At 46.2% G+C, this 14,909-nt stretch overlaps 1 protein-coding gene across 1 annotated transcript in view; it reads right to left on the reverse strand.

The window, feature by feature from the left end:
- LOC120795646 (SH3 and multiple ankyrin repeat domains protein 2-like) overlaps positions 1 to 14,909 on the reverse strand; it is a 134,404-nt gene that overhangs the window by 38,180 nt on the left and 81,315 nt on the right. Inside the window, exons 16-17 of the mRNA XM_040137727.1 lie at positions 12,984 to 13,066; positions 10,369 to 10,493 (exon numbers count right to left, since the gene is read on the reverse strand). Coding sequence (XP_039993661.1) covers positions 10,369 to 10,493; positions 12,984 to 13,066 — 208 coding nt within the window. The remainder of the gene's footprint in view (positions 1 to 10,368; positions 10,494 to 12,983; positions 13,067 to 14,909) is intronic.

Here is a 14,909-nt window from a genome sequence, read left to right on the forward strand (position 1 = left end):
AACATTCTGCCTGCATGAGTATGAGTGTGTGTGTCTGTGTGTGTGTGTGTGTGTGTATGTATGGGAGCCACTGCAAATTGGTTCCTAAGGCTAAATCATTTTTCCTAAGCTGGGCACTGTATTTTTTTTTTTTCTTTTTTAGCAAATATTTGCCGCATTTGTTGGGGTCTGTTTTCATCTGTGGATTAATCCACTTTGGTTACTCCACTGAGTATTTCCGGCAGCAGGAGGGCGTGTGTGCGGGACTGAGTCTAAATAAACTACAGTGTGTGTGTGTGTGTGTGTGTGTGTGATGAAGGAACATGTCACCCAGTGCAACAGCGTGGCTCACTGATGTGTTTTTAATAGTCTATGGGCAACAATGGAGCTCCATGGCTCAGAGGAATAAGATACATCAGGCTTTGATACACAGACAGCACTTATCAGAAGGATACAGTCAATGTTGGTTTTTGTCTTTTCATGGGATTTTATGTACAATAACAAAACTATAGAAAATGGCCGGCCTGATCCTGTAAGACACACTGTGTGATTAATGAAGTAAGTGCAGTTTTTCTAGTCTTACAAGGCCTGATTTTGGATCCATGGAGAGAACCACACCTTTTATGTTGCACCCCCCCTCTAGACAGGGGACATGCGTCTAATTATGCAAACATGAACATGAGGCCTCTACAGCCAAAAAAATGTACGGTGCTCATGAGGGAAAAAAAAAAGAAAAAGTAATTCACCAGTATCAAGACTCCACCATGTGAACAAGGGGGCACCCTATACGTGGGGAGGTTTTTGTGCCGTTCAAATAAGAAAGAAATGCAAGAGCAATGCGAATTCTGGAAGTTTTATTGGCAACGATTACACGATTATTTAACTACATACGTGTGTTCATGTGGCAGCACGAAGATGTCAGCTCGGATATCAACAGGGGAACTGAAAGCAGCTCAGGGAAACCCAGCATTTCTGTGCTAAGCCAACAACCCGTCACATTTGGCCCTCTAACCCTCTGGACAGCCACGCTGCCACCCGCCGGACTGGCCACCCAGTCGCGCTTGAGCGGGTCAAGGGCAAGAATGCCCGTAACGCAGAGACACGACCTAATGCTGGCCACAAACCGAGGTAGCGTGTGACGTGCTTTATTTGTAGACTTGTGAATTATGAGATGATTGTGTCCAGACATGCAGGATCAAACCTGGAATCCAAATTTTAAAAAAATCGGGTCAGACAGCAACAAACCTTAAGTGGGAAACCAGACATCAGAAAGTCTGTCTGTGTCCTTGGTGTCAAACAGCAGACAGGGAGCCTGCATGTTAAGGCTCTCTGCCTTTACGATGACAGACAAAGACAAAATGACACGTAAAAAGATGTATTTTGGTAATTTTTTGGCAAATTCTGCCAGGAAAATAGCCCTTGAGTAGAGCACAGGTACCTTTTACTGTCATACGGGTCACTTCAGGCACCAGAGTTAACAACTGCTGTTGGTCAGATTATTATGTTGATGGATCTTTTCCAAATGTGCTGTAGAAGTTAGTTCCACACCCGAAATCTTTTACACATAACACGTGGATTTTCACAGCATTTTAGGTAACAACTTTCACTCAAGAAACACAAGAAACTTACGAAAACATCGTGAAAACGGCCTCACGACTAATACCTACCTGTGTTAAAACACCTAATATGCTGTTTCTCCGGTGATCAGGTGTCATGTCGTGTAACGGTATCCCTGGAAACGTCACAGCTGGGCCTTAACATAAACACAGAAGCCTCTTATTCCGGAAATCAAAGCCCGCACGCCGCAGCTGGGACGTAAGAATTTGGAAGTTTTTGTCGAGGTAGAGTCAGTGAGGTGAGCTGCCTGCTGCATGGCGATGAGAGCCCCCCCCCCCGCCCCCCACCCCGTCGTCTCTGCTAGCTCACTGCACAACTGACAGTTGTGTGCTGTGTTGCAGTCCTCTGAGAGATGCAGGGAGGCAGAGATCTGACAGAAGGACGAGTGTGTGCGCGCAGAAACACACACACACACACACACACACGCACACGGACACACACACACCTGGGGGCACTGGGAGGCAGATGCATTTGCATGTTACACTGGTCACACATCGTTCTCTTGGCCAGAGTTGTGTGTTATATAAGAGAGTAAGTGCTTTACTCCATCAACCTCCATTGCACGCGCGCACACACACACACACACACACACACACACACTTACTCTTGCAAACACAGATGCACAAACAGAAGGCACGCGTACAGAAGGTTAGGTCTTTATGTGTGTTATATCCTGCGAGCTGTAATACACTTACTAAGTAAATGTGTCTCATAAAGGCAGAACAACCGAAACTTTCTGACAACCCCTCTCCTCTTTAAAGATGCACTTCCTCATTCTCAGAGTGTGGAGGAAAGAGGAGGAAATTTGAGGATGAGAGTTCTGTTGACTTTGGGAGATCAGTCAGTGTCCATCCCTGCGTGGGAGAAATGGATGCAGTTGATATTCATGGTTGGTTTCCGACAGTCGCGTCGCAAAGAACAAAGCGTCTACATGTATCAGCTGTAACTAATTAACGCTAATGTCTCAAGTTTACTCGTCAAAAGGCCTGGGCGAAACGTTTGGCTCGATGCGAGCCGGTGTCTATAAATCAGCCGAAGATCATTTGAGAGGCGGAAGAGGCACCACGCCCCGTGACATGGCTCTACCATCTTGAGGGGACAGCGCGCTTTTGGGTTCGGTCAGGCCGACGGAGAGGCGAGTCCTCTCTGGACAAACGATGTGGCCGGTCGCGTTAGTCAGTGTTAGAAGTGATAATCTCCCAGTCAGACTTTCACTCATATCTTGCTAATAATTTGGGCTTAGTTCTGAGTGTATGCAGTGAGAGTTGAGCAAAAGGTATTAACTATAAGTCTAATGTGTCACACACGTATTTTAATCAGCATTTCATTCCTTCTGCTGCCCATTTAATTTTCTGGTTTTGTCTACAAGTTGTGAACCATATTTAGGCTACCACTCAAATCTGTTCTCAGCCAACACAGTTGGGATTTTGAGTTTTCATTATTTTTAGCTTTTGTTACAAATGCCCGGGTTTAAGAAGGATTTTTACTGGATTTACTGGATTCAGATTTGATAAAATGCTGTCTAAATGGATGTAATCAATTTGGTTTGTCACAGATATAGAGCTGAAACAAGTACTCGATTCATTGATCAGTTGATCACCAGGAAATTAAGCAAGTAATTTTGGAGCAAAAACGCCAAAGGTTTGTTGCTGTCAGTCGTGGAGATTTGCTGATTTTATTTGTTCTAAATTACAATTAGACAAATATAAAAAAACAAAACAAAACAGTAGGATGATGTCATAATGGGCTCTGTGAAATTGTGACTGACATTTCTCATTATTTTCTGTTGTTTTAAAGACCACGAAATGAATCAACTAATAATTAAATGGAAAATAATTAGTAGATTCCTCCAGTGATTAGAATAGAAGTCGAAGTAGCCCTACATAGATTCATTGGTATCAGCAGACATGTCGACTGATAAGTCACAAGAAACTGCCAAAGATATTTTATAATTTCAGTTAGTTTTTAAATTTAAAATGTCCTGATCAATACATATCTAGGTCCCAATTCTTTTAGAGCCACATTTAAAGGATTCTTTCGAAAATGTTTGTTACCTGTGTGTATACAAAAAAAAAGGAAAAAGAAACAGCTGATCTGCTTTTGATTTAATATATTAATATCAATGTCGGCCAGGCTCCTGTCAATCACACTAGCGGCCTGTAGTCAACGTCGCTGGGTTAATATTTTGGTGAAAGTCTAAAAAGTCTCGTCTCACACCTACAGGCACAGGAAATGAAGCAGAGGAGACCTTTTTTCAAGCTGTGTAATGGAACCAACTTTTTCCAGAGCTAAGTTTGCCTTTTGGAAATTACTGTGGGCTCGACGGGACGGCGGATCCCTGGGACAGTTCATGTTGGCGGTTGTCTGACCCGGACCTCCAGTGGAGGTGTAGACACTGAAAAGTTGAAGTGTTCTTTCGGAGAGGAAAACTACCTCCAGCTGCGTGTTCACTGACTCCTGTCAGGCAAACGCAAGCTGTTGCCACGTCTATTTGGAGTTCTCTCGCTCTCGTTCTCTTAAAAAAGGTTTTCTATCTCGTTCTCTTGCTTCATAACAACACAACGACCTTTGTCATCAGCACTTGGAGAAACAGGAAGGTGCCAGGCTGCTAACAACAGCTGCACCCACTCATCGTCAGATAGGGAGGTTGCTCGAGTGTGAGGAACAAACACACATCATCAGTCCAGGCCGCGTGCAGAAAGTTAGTTGTGGTGTTTAAAAATATATATACAGGCTTCGGGAGTATGGGTAGTTTAAGTTGTAACTAAAAACATATCAGTTTAAATGAAAGACAAGTACAGCTTGTACTGCGAGGCAGACAAGTGTAAATTAACTTTGAAAAGCAGAAACCATCAGTGATGTCCTCAACACCCAAAGAAACATGGAGCCTGTGCCACTTGCACAAACAAACAGACTGTGTAATGTGAACCGGGAAGGAAGAGAAAATGAGCCACAGTGCCCTATGATGAACACGGCCTTTGGCTTAGTCAGCAGCGACGAGACGACCCCACAGGACACCACCACACAAATACCATGACCGAGCACCTACTGTGGCCATGGGGCAGAGCTCCGGCTGTGTGTGTGTGTGCTCTGCTACAGCACACACACACTTCTTCTGTCCAAGGAGACAAAGAGACAAGCTGTACTCTGTCTCTGAGAGGAGAAGAGTGAGTCACAGAAGTCACCCCTGGCCTTGTGGCTTCGTGACTTTCTGCCTCTCAAGAGCTGCAAACAGGTGATTACGATATCAATAACAAACTCTTCACTTCCTTCGTCACACGCCGCAGCGGGAGGCTCCCCTTGTTGACTCATTTCACTCATACTCAAAATCAACAAGCCGTATTCAGATGAAGCGAAGAGCGCTGAAAGCGTGGCGGTTACTGATGGGGACTACAACGAGCACCCACTTAAACACATTTAGGCAAATGATTTGAGCGCTTGTGTACGAGTGTGCGAAATGCACGCGTGCATCCTCATGCCAAGATGTAAGAGGCAATGAAAGATTGATGCTTAGCCAAGCCCTAAATCATGCATGCAAATGGATATGTTCTGCTAATGTACAGCAGAAGGGAAAACAGGGCATATGTGCACTCATGTGGACATAAAAGTAGATGTTTAAGCACATGCACGCACATGCACACGCACGCACGCACGCACGCACACACACACACACACAAACCCACACACACACACACACACACACGCACGCACACCTCTCCTTGAACTTAAATGTTGACCAGATACTTTGAAATAAATGGCAGAATGCTAAAAAAAAAAAAAAGATCAGACCACAATGTTAATACACAACAATCCCCCGTAGCAACTATCTTTTGTGATAGTCGGTGGCTTCTCTCCATTTCTGTTTGCTCCTTAGTCTTTGTTCACGTCTGTCAACCCATGGTGTGGGAAAAAAAAATCAATCAACATCCACCCATAGGGTATTCCACTTGAGAAAATGCGTTTTAAAAAGGAGACGAGAAAGGAGGCTCGAAGAGGAGCTAAGGATGAGGACGGTCAAGCAGCGTACGTAGAAACCCTTTATCCACTCACACAACGCACAAATTCTCCTCCTCCTCCTCCTCCTCCTCCTCCTCCACATGTTAAGGACACATGAAGATGGAGAGTGCACCTGTCAGGGAAATATGACATCTCTTTGCTGGAAATCTGTCTGGCAGCTGAATACTGCAGGTCATCTGGTGGGACTGTGAAGGGATTACAGGCTGCCATGGTGACCGCATCACCACTATATTATGACCACAACAGGACAAGACTGACAACTGCACCTACCACCATGATTTGTTTTGTTTTTTTATTGTGATCTCCCCTTTTCCTTTTGAAATCCATCTTGGCTCCATCATGGCAGACTCCATGTAGCCTCTACCCACAGACAGTTTATTGTAGCAGCAGTGGTATCATCAATCACATATTGATTTCATTCAGTCCACTTTTGGCTTGATTTTGTCTTGCTGTTTGCTTAATTTAATAATGAAAGAAATAAAAAAAAGATTTCCATTCACTCAGAGTCTCTGATGTGAATCTGGGGCCCGTCCCACCCAATTTGCTAATTTCGGCCATTTGCTAATTTTCGACATGTGTCACTGATCCTACCAAACACCGTACCTGCCGAGCATGCATGAGAAGGCCGCAGCCTTCCAGGACTCACAGATTTAATCTGCAGTTTGGGAGCGACAATCATTTATGTAACATGACGCCGCCACCGTTTGCCAGAAACTGGTCCCGGATCCGTTATAGCTGTAGCTCCGCTGTGCACAACTGCAGTGGTGAAAAATGTAAAGCTAACAGAGTCCAGTCACCGACATCTTCAGTGTCCTCAAATTTATTTTTTCATACTGAAACTGGGGTGACACAGAAAACTATGAGGTTTGTTGTGGATCAAAATGAAACTGCATGCTGAAAATTTCCTTTTTCCCGAACAATGAGCAGAATATTTCCCATCACATATTCCCTTTATTTCCCAATCTTTGACTTGTTTTCAGCACTAACAAACTATGGATTTTCAGGGTTATTTTTTGAAATACTGTTTCAATATTCCCTGGTGCCCGAGACTTTTCTGAATCTCTTTCAAGCTAATTCGGTTACTCACTCGTACCAAGAGGCCGGCTCATGTTTCTCTTCGGATACAGAGCTCTCTTAGGCAGTTGAGACTGATCATTTTTGACTACAACTTAAACAGTTATTCAGTTCCCCATTTCTTTTTGTATTTTGTCCCCAGATAGGTTCTCTGTCCCTTATCATTTATAAATGAACATAACTTCTTTAACTTACTGGACCTGGAATTTCAGTAGAGGTCTTTTTACGATCCCCCAGCTTCCCACCTCTCCCGCATGTGCTTTAACCTATAGATTATGTTAAAGCATTTCTTTTACGTACAAGGAAAAGCACAGCACCCAGTACAACGGTGCATCACACTCTCTCAGCAGAGCCCAAAACTGCATGATAACAGGACAATCCATTCTGAGTGCGGTGACAGGCGAGACAGCTGCAAAATACTGGATGTTGTAAGTAATTGGCACTGCTTCAAATTGAGCATGGACTGAGGCCGGATGTACTGTTTGGCAGTAGTGTATTGTGTCCATTTCTCCGTCCTGCATCACACACATGCATCTCTCCTTGATACTGCAGATAGAAGGAGGCATGGGAGTGAGGGCAGGATGCGGTGAGGGTAGCGAGGCCTGATAAATAAGGAACTGAAAAGAAACCATGCAGCGTTTCGACCGTTCATCACCTTAAAAACGTGTTCCGATGTATTTCTGGGCAACGGAGCGAGGCCACTGAATGCTGCTATCTCAGCTGGAGTTGCACTTCTAGGAGGAGACTTAGCAATGATCATCCGAGGTTACTGTGCTTATCAAAATGGCTCTGTCAAGAAATGTTTTGACTGCAACTGCAGTATACGGTCGAAATAACAAAAAAGTACAGTGATTGGAACCAGTCGGTGCCGTGATACTCTGCTCCCGCTCATTAAAGAATATGAGCTACGGATGGCTAACTAGCTAGCGGCCGCGCAGCTGCGAAAGTGTCAAACACTTTCGAGCCCTTCGATTGCGTCTTGTAAACACGTTCGTACTGCGATACGTCTGAGCTGTGACTCCAGACCGAAGGAGACTGACACGATCAAAGGGAGTCAACAGAAACTCCGGCTTAAACAAATGAGAGATAAGGGATGGGCGAGCTGAAATCATACCGAAGAAGAGCTGCAGACACAAATACAGTCTGCTTTCCTCGTTTGATGCTCCATTTAGCAGAAACACAAAATAAACCAATCCCCAGCGTAGTGCTGCTTGCAGACACTGTTGTAATGGAGTCAGATAAGAATGGGAGAAAAGTGAAAGCTTTTCCTCCAACTCGGATTTTCTCCCAGCAGCTCTGATATGATTTGTAGTCTGCGAGGGTACATTAGTGTCGGAGATTCCTACAGTCGTATTGCGCGCAAGACAATTTCCTCCAATGCTTGAGCAATGCATAATGATTCTGAAGCATTTCAGCGAGAGGCCGTGCTCATCTTAGCAAAACACACCAATTGTTTCAGGTCATTTTGATGAACACAAATCCGTATTATGGAGACATGTGGAAGATAACCCGAGAGATCAAATGTTGCAACTGCTCACACAACACAGTGTAAGTTTTGCAGGCTGTACAGAAATCACGAAAAGTAAAGTTAAACAATCTGTCTATGAGGGTATAGAATGTGACTTTTCTCTCAACATAACTGAGAAAAATCTCTTACCTATCTCACAGAAAAACTAAAAATAAAAAAAAATCATTTGAAACCAAAGCTTCAAAAGCAACAGCTATGAACTACGATAATCTCCATTGCTATTTCACTGAGTGGATTTCTTTTTTGCTGTCACTTTTTTTTAAGTGACGTTGCTCAGGCGTAAACTTTCAGCTCTAACAAGCTCTTGCGTGGGAATGTGTATGTGCAAGGGGTATGTCCCCATTTGTCAACAGCTTCTGCAGCGACAGTTTATGGCCAGGAGGTCTAACAGAGGTGTAACTCCATTTATTGTATCTTCCCCTCTCTCTATATGTATCGGTGAGCGTCAGAAGAACTATACAGAATGTAACCGTATGTTTACAGACGGACGTGTGCACATGGGAGCGACCATGGAAAGTAGCCGTGGCATTTGAGAGATTGATTAACAAGCTACTCTGAGGCAACAAGTGTGGCCTCTGCAGAATCCGACTGGGTTGGTTAATAGTGGTGGACAGGCAGAATATGACTCCCCACCAAAATCACGTAGACAAACCACCCTCTCTGGAAAAATCAAAACTTTTATGCAAGGTGTTTTAAATCCAAGTGGAAGCTGCGTGAATCTCCGGCGTGATAATTATCAATAGCCTCATGTGGAGACGTAACTGATACTGCTCCTGTTCTGCATGTACCAGGCTGTTTATTGGGTCGTACGTGGACAGATCCTGGTGCTGCCATGAAGGCTAATACGCTCAACGAACGAATCAACAGATGAAAAGCGAAAACCACTTTATTTTTTAATGAAACAATACTGCATCTCTTTAACTCAAACACAAAAAGGAATTCGTCATTGGTACTAGACCAAAACACTTTTTTGCGCCTCACATACACAAATGACGACGACGACATCGCTTTCTAACAGACACGGCAGCCTGTCATTGGCGGCAAGAGAAACACAGGTTCTTCACTAAAACTCCTGTTGCCATCCTCCACCATTCTACTGACCAAATTAACCAGTCAAATACACTGTATTCACTATAATATTAGACAGAAGATTCCCTCGCACCTGCCATAACCTTGAGTGTAGGTACATTACAACGCACTGCACAGGCAAGGACTTGCACTGGAGCTAAGGCAAGAGTTTAAACAGCACCCCAACAGTTTTATAAAATATTTGTGTATTATTTCCGAGCAAATTTTAACAAATAAGAAGACCCAGAACGTGCAAGCCTGTCTATTCACTGGAGGTGTCACTGGCTCCCGCAATACACAATGAGTGCCGAAAAATTGGTGCTTGGTGCCAAAGACTGTAACGTGGGCAACCTTGCACTAACCTCACGTACTGCGTATAAAAAAAAAATTTAAAAAATTTAAAAAAACAGCCCAAATAGCAATAGCCAGGGATGACAGACCTCGAGACCCCCTCTGGACACTATTCATCACATTACAGCGTCTACACGCTGCAGACTTCAAAATGTTTTCTTCCATCCACGAGTCACTGTCCCAATCAACAGTGGCAGCAATCAGCTGTTGCTGTAATTGCTGATTTCACAGTAAAGCGGGTGCTAAAACAGTTTCAAACACAAGGGGGGGGGGGTCTTGTTCCAATGCCCTGGAGTGTTATGACCAAATCTCGCTCTGACACGTTTCTTCAAAACCCACGTGAACGTGAGCAGAAAAAGCTTCGGGATGATTCCCTGAATTCAGCGCGTACGATACTCATTCGGATTCAGGCCAAGGTAGCAAGTCACAACTACCTTACGTTTTATGTAACACCAGTATCGAGGATGGCTTAAAATCAGTGCTACAAATAAACTAAGCATCCTACATTACTGAAGTTACAAGCAACCATGACTGCAAAGGTAAAATCCAACAAAAAACTGACCAGAAACGCATTTTTACCAGTGTTGACAAGCGAAAAAACAAGTTTTCATTTTACTCCAAAAGCAAAACAGTCAGCTCTTCCTCGTTCGCAAGACCACGCTGAGCCAGCTTCTACAACCTCCTTGCCTATGCGGGGAAAAGGAAAGTGTTCTTAAAAGCGGAGCAGCTCTTACCTCGATGAGGAAGTCCCCCGTCCTGAGTCCCGCCTGCCACGCCACTCCTCCCTCATCCACTGACTCCAGGTACTGCAGGGCCGGGAAGGCAGGTGTGGGCGTGAACTCCTCAATGGGCGTATCCGCTGCACAGCAAGGAAAGGGACAGGGGCGGAATGGTTTAGGAGAAAGCAAAACGAACCACGGTGATACACACACAAACCGTGAAATGTTGACAGAGAAGAAAGTGTAAGACTCCACGAGGAAACGATGCCGGGCCAACTCCGCTTCAAAGGCTGGTTCCATTCCGTTCACACCATCCAAGTGTCCGCCGTGAGAAAGGCTGACCGTCGGGGACTGGGCCAGCGCTGGGACGTGGTTAGCCTAGCCTAGGTTCATGCCCTCACTCTAAACTACACAAGCGTTGCAAAAGGGCTGCTAATCTGCCGCCGCCAGAAGTATCATCCAAATAAAACCCAATATTAACTGTGATACATTCGGCTCAGCTAATTAAAAAGGAACTAGATGCTGTTTGTATCTCGCTTCCACTTGTTAATGAGCTGCTGCAAACATGAAACACAATAGCTGATTTAGCCTATTAATATGGGTCGACTCCCTCTTATTACATCCATGGTGTGACTAGATTAGCGAAGGGGATAACAGTCTTTTAAAAATTAATCTGTCAACGCTCCCAAGTCAGAATTACTTTCGGAAGCGTCGGTGACCAGTTTGCTAGAGAACAGGAGACAACTGAAGGCTTTTTATAAAACTTTCTTTTGCTTTTTTTTTTTAGCCTTAGCTAGTTTCGACACTCAACGGGATAAAACAGAAATCGGTCTTATCTGATTCTGGGTTTGGAGATAACATGAGCATAAGCATGTTTCACAAAGTGCGTTTCCTTTAAACAATAAAATGAATATCATGTATTCAAAGCAAGACTGTCGTGTGAGTCTGGGAAACTGCCGTCTGCCGTACTTTGTGGGCTTTTTTTCGTCTCAGTGCACATTTAAGTGACAAATATGTTATTCGCGCTGGGATGCACAATAGAAAACACTGCTACGGATTTTAAGAGCACTTCAAACCTCCACTCATGAATAAGACGAATGTATGTGCATTCAAAACAAAAATTATTTTTTTTTTGGTGCAGTTGTTCCCTTTAACTTCACAACTTTCCAACATCCCTGCACCGTCTGGCCTGTACTGTACTATCGCTCCGTTCTCCCCACACGTGGTTGCAGCCCACCCCTTCCTCCTCTTGCTCTCGGGGAGGTTAAAAAATTAACTCCGGCTGGGAGAAACCAGTGGTGACAAGTGACACTTCCTATAACTCACCCTCCTACTGGAAGACACGGCCCTGCGAGTGCATAGGAGGCTTTCATGAGGGTATTTACAGGATTGTGATGACTTTGTCTTTTGGGTGTCCGTGTGTGTGTGTGTGTGTGTGTGAGAGAGGGAGAGAGAGGCACAGAGACAGATAGAGGGAGAGAGAGACAGGCAGTGTATGAAAACGGGCAGAAACGCAGAGAGCAAAAGAGGATGTAAGCTTATGTGACAGCTCGAGCATCAGTGCACATTTGTGTGTATGTGTGCGTTCACCCCCGTGCTGGATAAGCTCGGCTGGGTCAGTTCCCCGGAGTGATAGCAGTGTGTGTCAGAATGACTAGAACATTCCTCTTGTTTTCCAAGCCAAATCCCTCTTTCCTTTCCCTCCATGTCGTTCCCTCTCTCTGTCTCTGCCTCCCCCTCGTTCTCTCTCTCTCTCTGTATACGTCTTTACAAAAAAAAACAAAAAAACGGGAAGACGAATATACTAAATTTACCTCTCCACAGTAACCATGGCGTAGACCAATCCAGCAGCACCACACGGTTGTGGAATGCAACGTGGATTATGACATGGCGAGAATCGTCATAGAAACCGATGCAGCAGCTCAAACTGGCTATTTTTGGAGCCAATCTCGTGGCCTGGTGAAATATCAAACAGCCCGGATAGGCCACTCGTATCACAACAACTCATGATGTGGTGGGAAGAGGTAGGCGATGGTGGGCGCCGCAAGGCAGTTACACGTCAAACAGAAAGCGAAGGCAGATTTGTTTTGGGAACGAGGATTTTCTTCCTGCCTCTTTTTGCTCCATTAACTAGTGATGTCACATTACAGATGTTTTATGCCCTGAAAAGGTGGGAAAACGTATTACACGCACATACATAAAGAAAAGGGGGGCAAGTTTGGGCGGGTGGCACATCAGCTGCATCCCTGACAACAACACATGCCATCACATCTTCTCTGACACCGCTGCGGTGTGTGTGTGTGTGTGAGTGTATTGACTTATGTGAATGGGGCTTTAGGGGGGGTCTAAAGGAGGATAGCAGAACTTATTTGCATGTTTCTGTAGGCTTTTGTTGGGGGGGTACAGCATCTCTCCACATATTCTTTCACACACTGATGAGACTTACATGAGTCAAAGTGCACGTACAGACGCACACCGTCATATTTCGCACGTGAATTCGGTGTGACCGCGTCCGTCAGGGTGGTGTATGCCCAGCTCGTGTTTCCATGCATGGAGGACATTTTTTGGGAGGATGGCAAAAACGCACAGACAGTAAAGTGAAAGCAGAGAAAGTCAATGGACGTTCCTACCTTTCGCCCCTCGCAGGACGAAGCCGAATCCCTCGTTCTCCTTTTTCTGGAGCACCACCGTCTTCTCGTCCACCACGCAGTCACTGTGGAGGAGATGCCGAGCAGAGCGCCCGTTAGCACAGCCCATCATCCGCAGCATGGCCACGGACGCCCTGCCCGAGTGGAGGTTCATGCTGCTGGAGGACAGCTAGTCCGGCCAGGGCAGGGCAGGGCAACCCCGACCCCACCCCACCACCACCGCCGCCGCCGCCTCCTCCTCCTCCTCCTCCTCCTCCTCTCGCCGGCTTCTATCTCTATCAAACGGTATGACAGCGGCCCCGGCAGCCCGGCGACGGCATCTCCAGAAAAGAGACGACGAAAAAAAAGAAAGAGAAACAGAAGAAAGCAAGGGGAGACGACGACGCAGGAGACTCGCCTCCCTCCCCTCCCTGCTACTACCTTGCCGCCGCCACAGCCTGTCGGCCGCCTCTCCTGCGCGGGGACGCGGGGTGGGCAGCGCGGTTACCCCCGCCGCCGCCGCCGCCGCTCCTGCTGCTGCTGCTGCTGCCGCGGAGGCTCCGGCCGGCGGTGAGGGAGTGCTGCGCCGTCGATGGGAAGCGACATCGGGCAGGCGGGGCTGGCGGCTAACGGCTCATGATGAGGCGCGGAGGGTCGGAAGGGTGGAGGCGGCGAGAGCGAGAGGGAAGGAGCGGCAGAGTCTCGGGGTGGATGGGTGTCTAGGTGTGCTGCGCTCCGCAATGTGCAACCACAGCCACACACCAACAGACTGGTGGGGAGGGTGTGTGTATGACTATGTGTGTGCTGTTTTATTGAGAGAGAACGAGGGGAGTAGGTGGGTGAGCAGCCATGGAAAAGGGTGACGGCAGGGTGTCACATGTCCCCACGTCCGCCTAACTGATGACTGATTGATCGATTGATTGATCGATTGATCGTTTGATAATCCCTACGACTTTTGAGGGTTGTCGCTGACATCCTCCGGTTCGATTCCCTGACATTCCTGTTGTCCTCACTGTTTCCCAATCAAAACCAATCTCTTGTTTTGGTGGAAAAGTTGGTTGAAGTTTCCCCTCGAACTACAGCTTTCATTCTAAGAACTGTCCCCTGAAGAAGGAGAACAGCTTCATACTGGCAACACTAGGGGAGAATGACGCAGGGGGGTGTTAGAGTAATGTTTTCGGATACCACCGAAGGTGAAAGAAGCTTCAAATAAAAGGAAGATCATATGCACATGTACATGTTTGCTGCAGGAAAACTCTCATCATTGTATCTTCTTTAATATGGCAGATTTAAAACAGGACAGTCTGAGTGGAGATAGATAGATAGATTGCCTTTTTGCATGGCAAGATATGCTTGAGGCCCCAGGGGCAAACATCTTGGGGCCCTCGGGGGCCTTCGGGGGCATCTTGGGTGCCTGCAGACCTGGGGCAGCGGTCCCCTTTGTGGTGCCCGTTTGATCGCTCCACCCATTTTCAGACCAAGTGTCTAGAGATGGCTCCTAACTTAGATCAGTTACTTCATGGAGTGATTCCGCTGCACGGAAAAGGTGGTTGATCTGCCGAGGTCCTCTACGTTTCTCTCGCCATCGTTGTTGACAGAAATGGTGACAGACGTGCAGACAGCCTGCACCTGCAGCTTGAAATGCACACGTTACACAAGGAACACACGAGAAATTACGCCTCTCACTTCCTCCTTTTAACTACCAGTAAGAGTGACGGCAGCTGTGGTCGACTACGCTAACCTACGCTGTCGTAGCTGCACTCGTGTTTTTGAGGGATACTCCATGCGGTCATGTAGCTTCTCTACCGCGAGGGCAGGATTACTCTGAAACGAAAGGCCCCTCTTTGACTCAGCGGGGACCTGTCTGATCCGACCTCTTCTCGCGGCTCCGAATCCGTTAACCACGGCCCCCGTTTTCTTTTCCCCCGC

This window comes from Xiphias gladius, chromosome 1 (genome assembly GCF_016859285.1).
Source record: "Xiphias gladius isolate SHS-SW01 ecotype Sanya breed wild chromosome 1, ASM1685928v1, whole genome shotgun sequence".
Lineage (NCBI taxonomy): Eukaryota > Metazoa > Chordata > Actinopteri > Istiophoriformes > Xiphiidae > Xiphias > Xiphias gladius.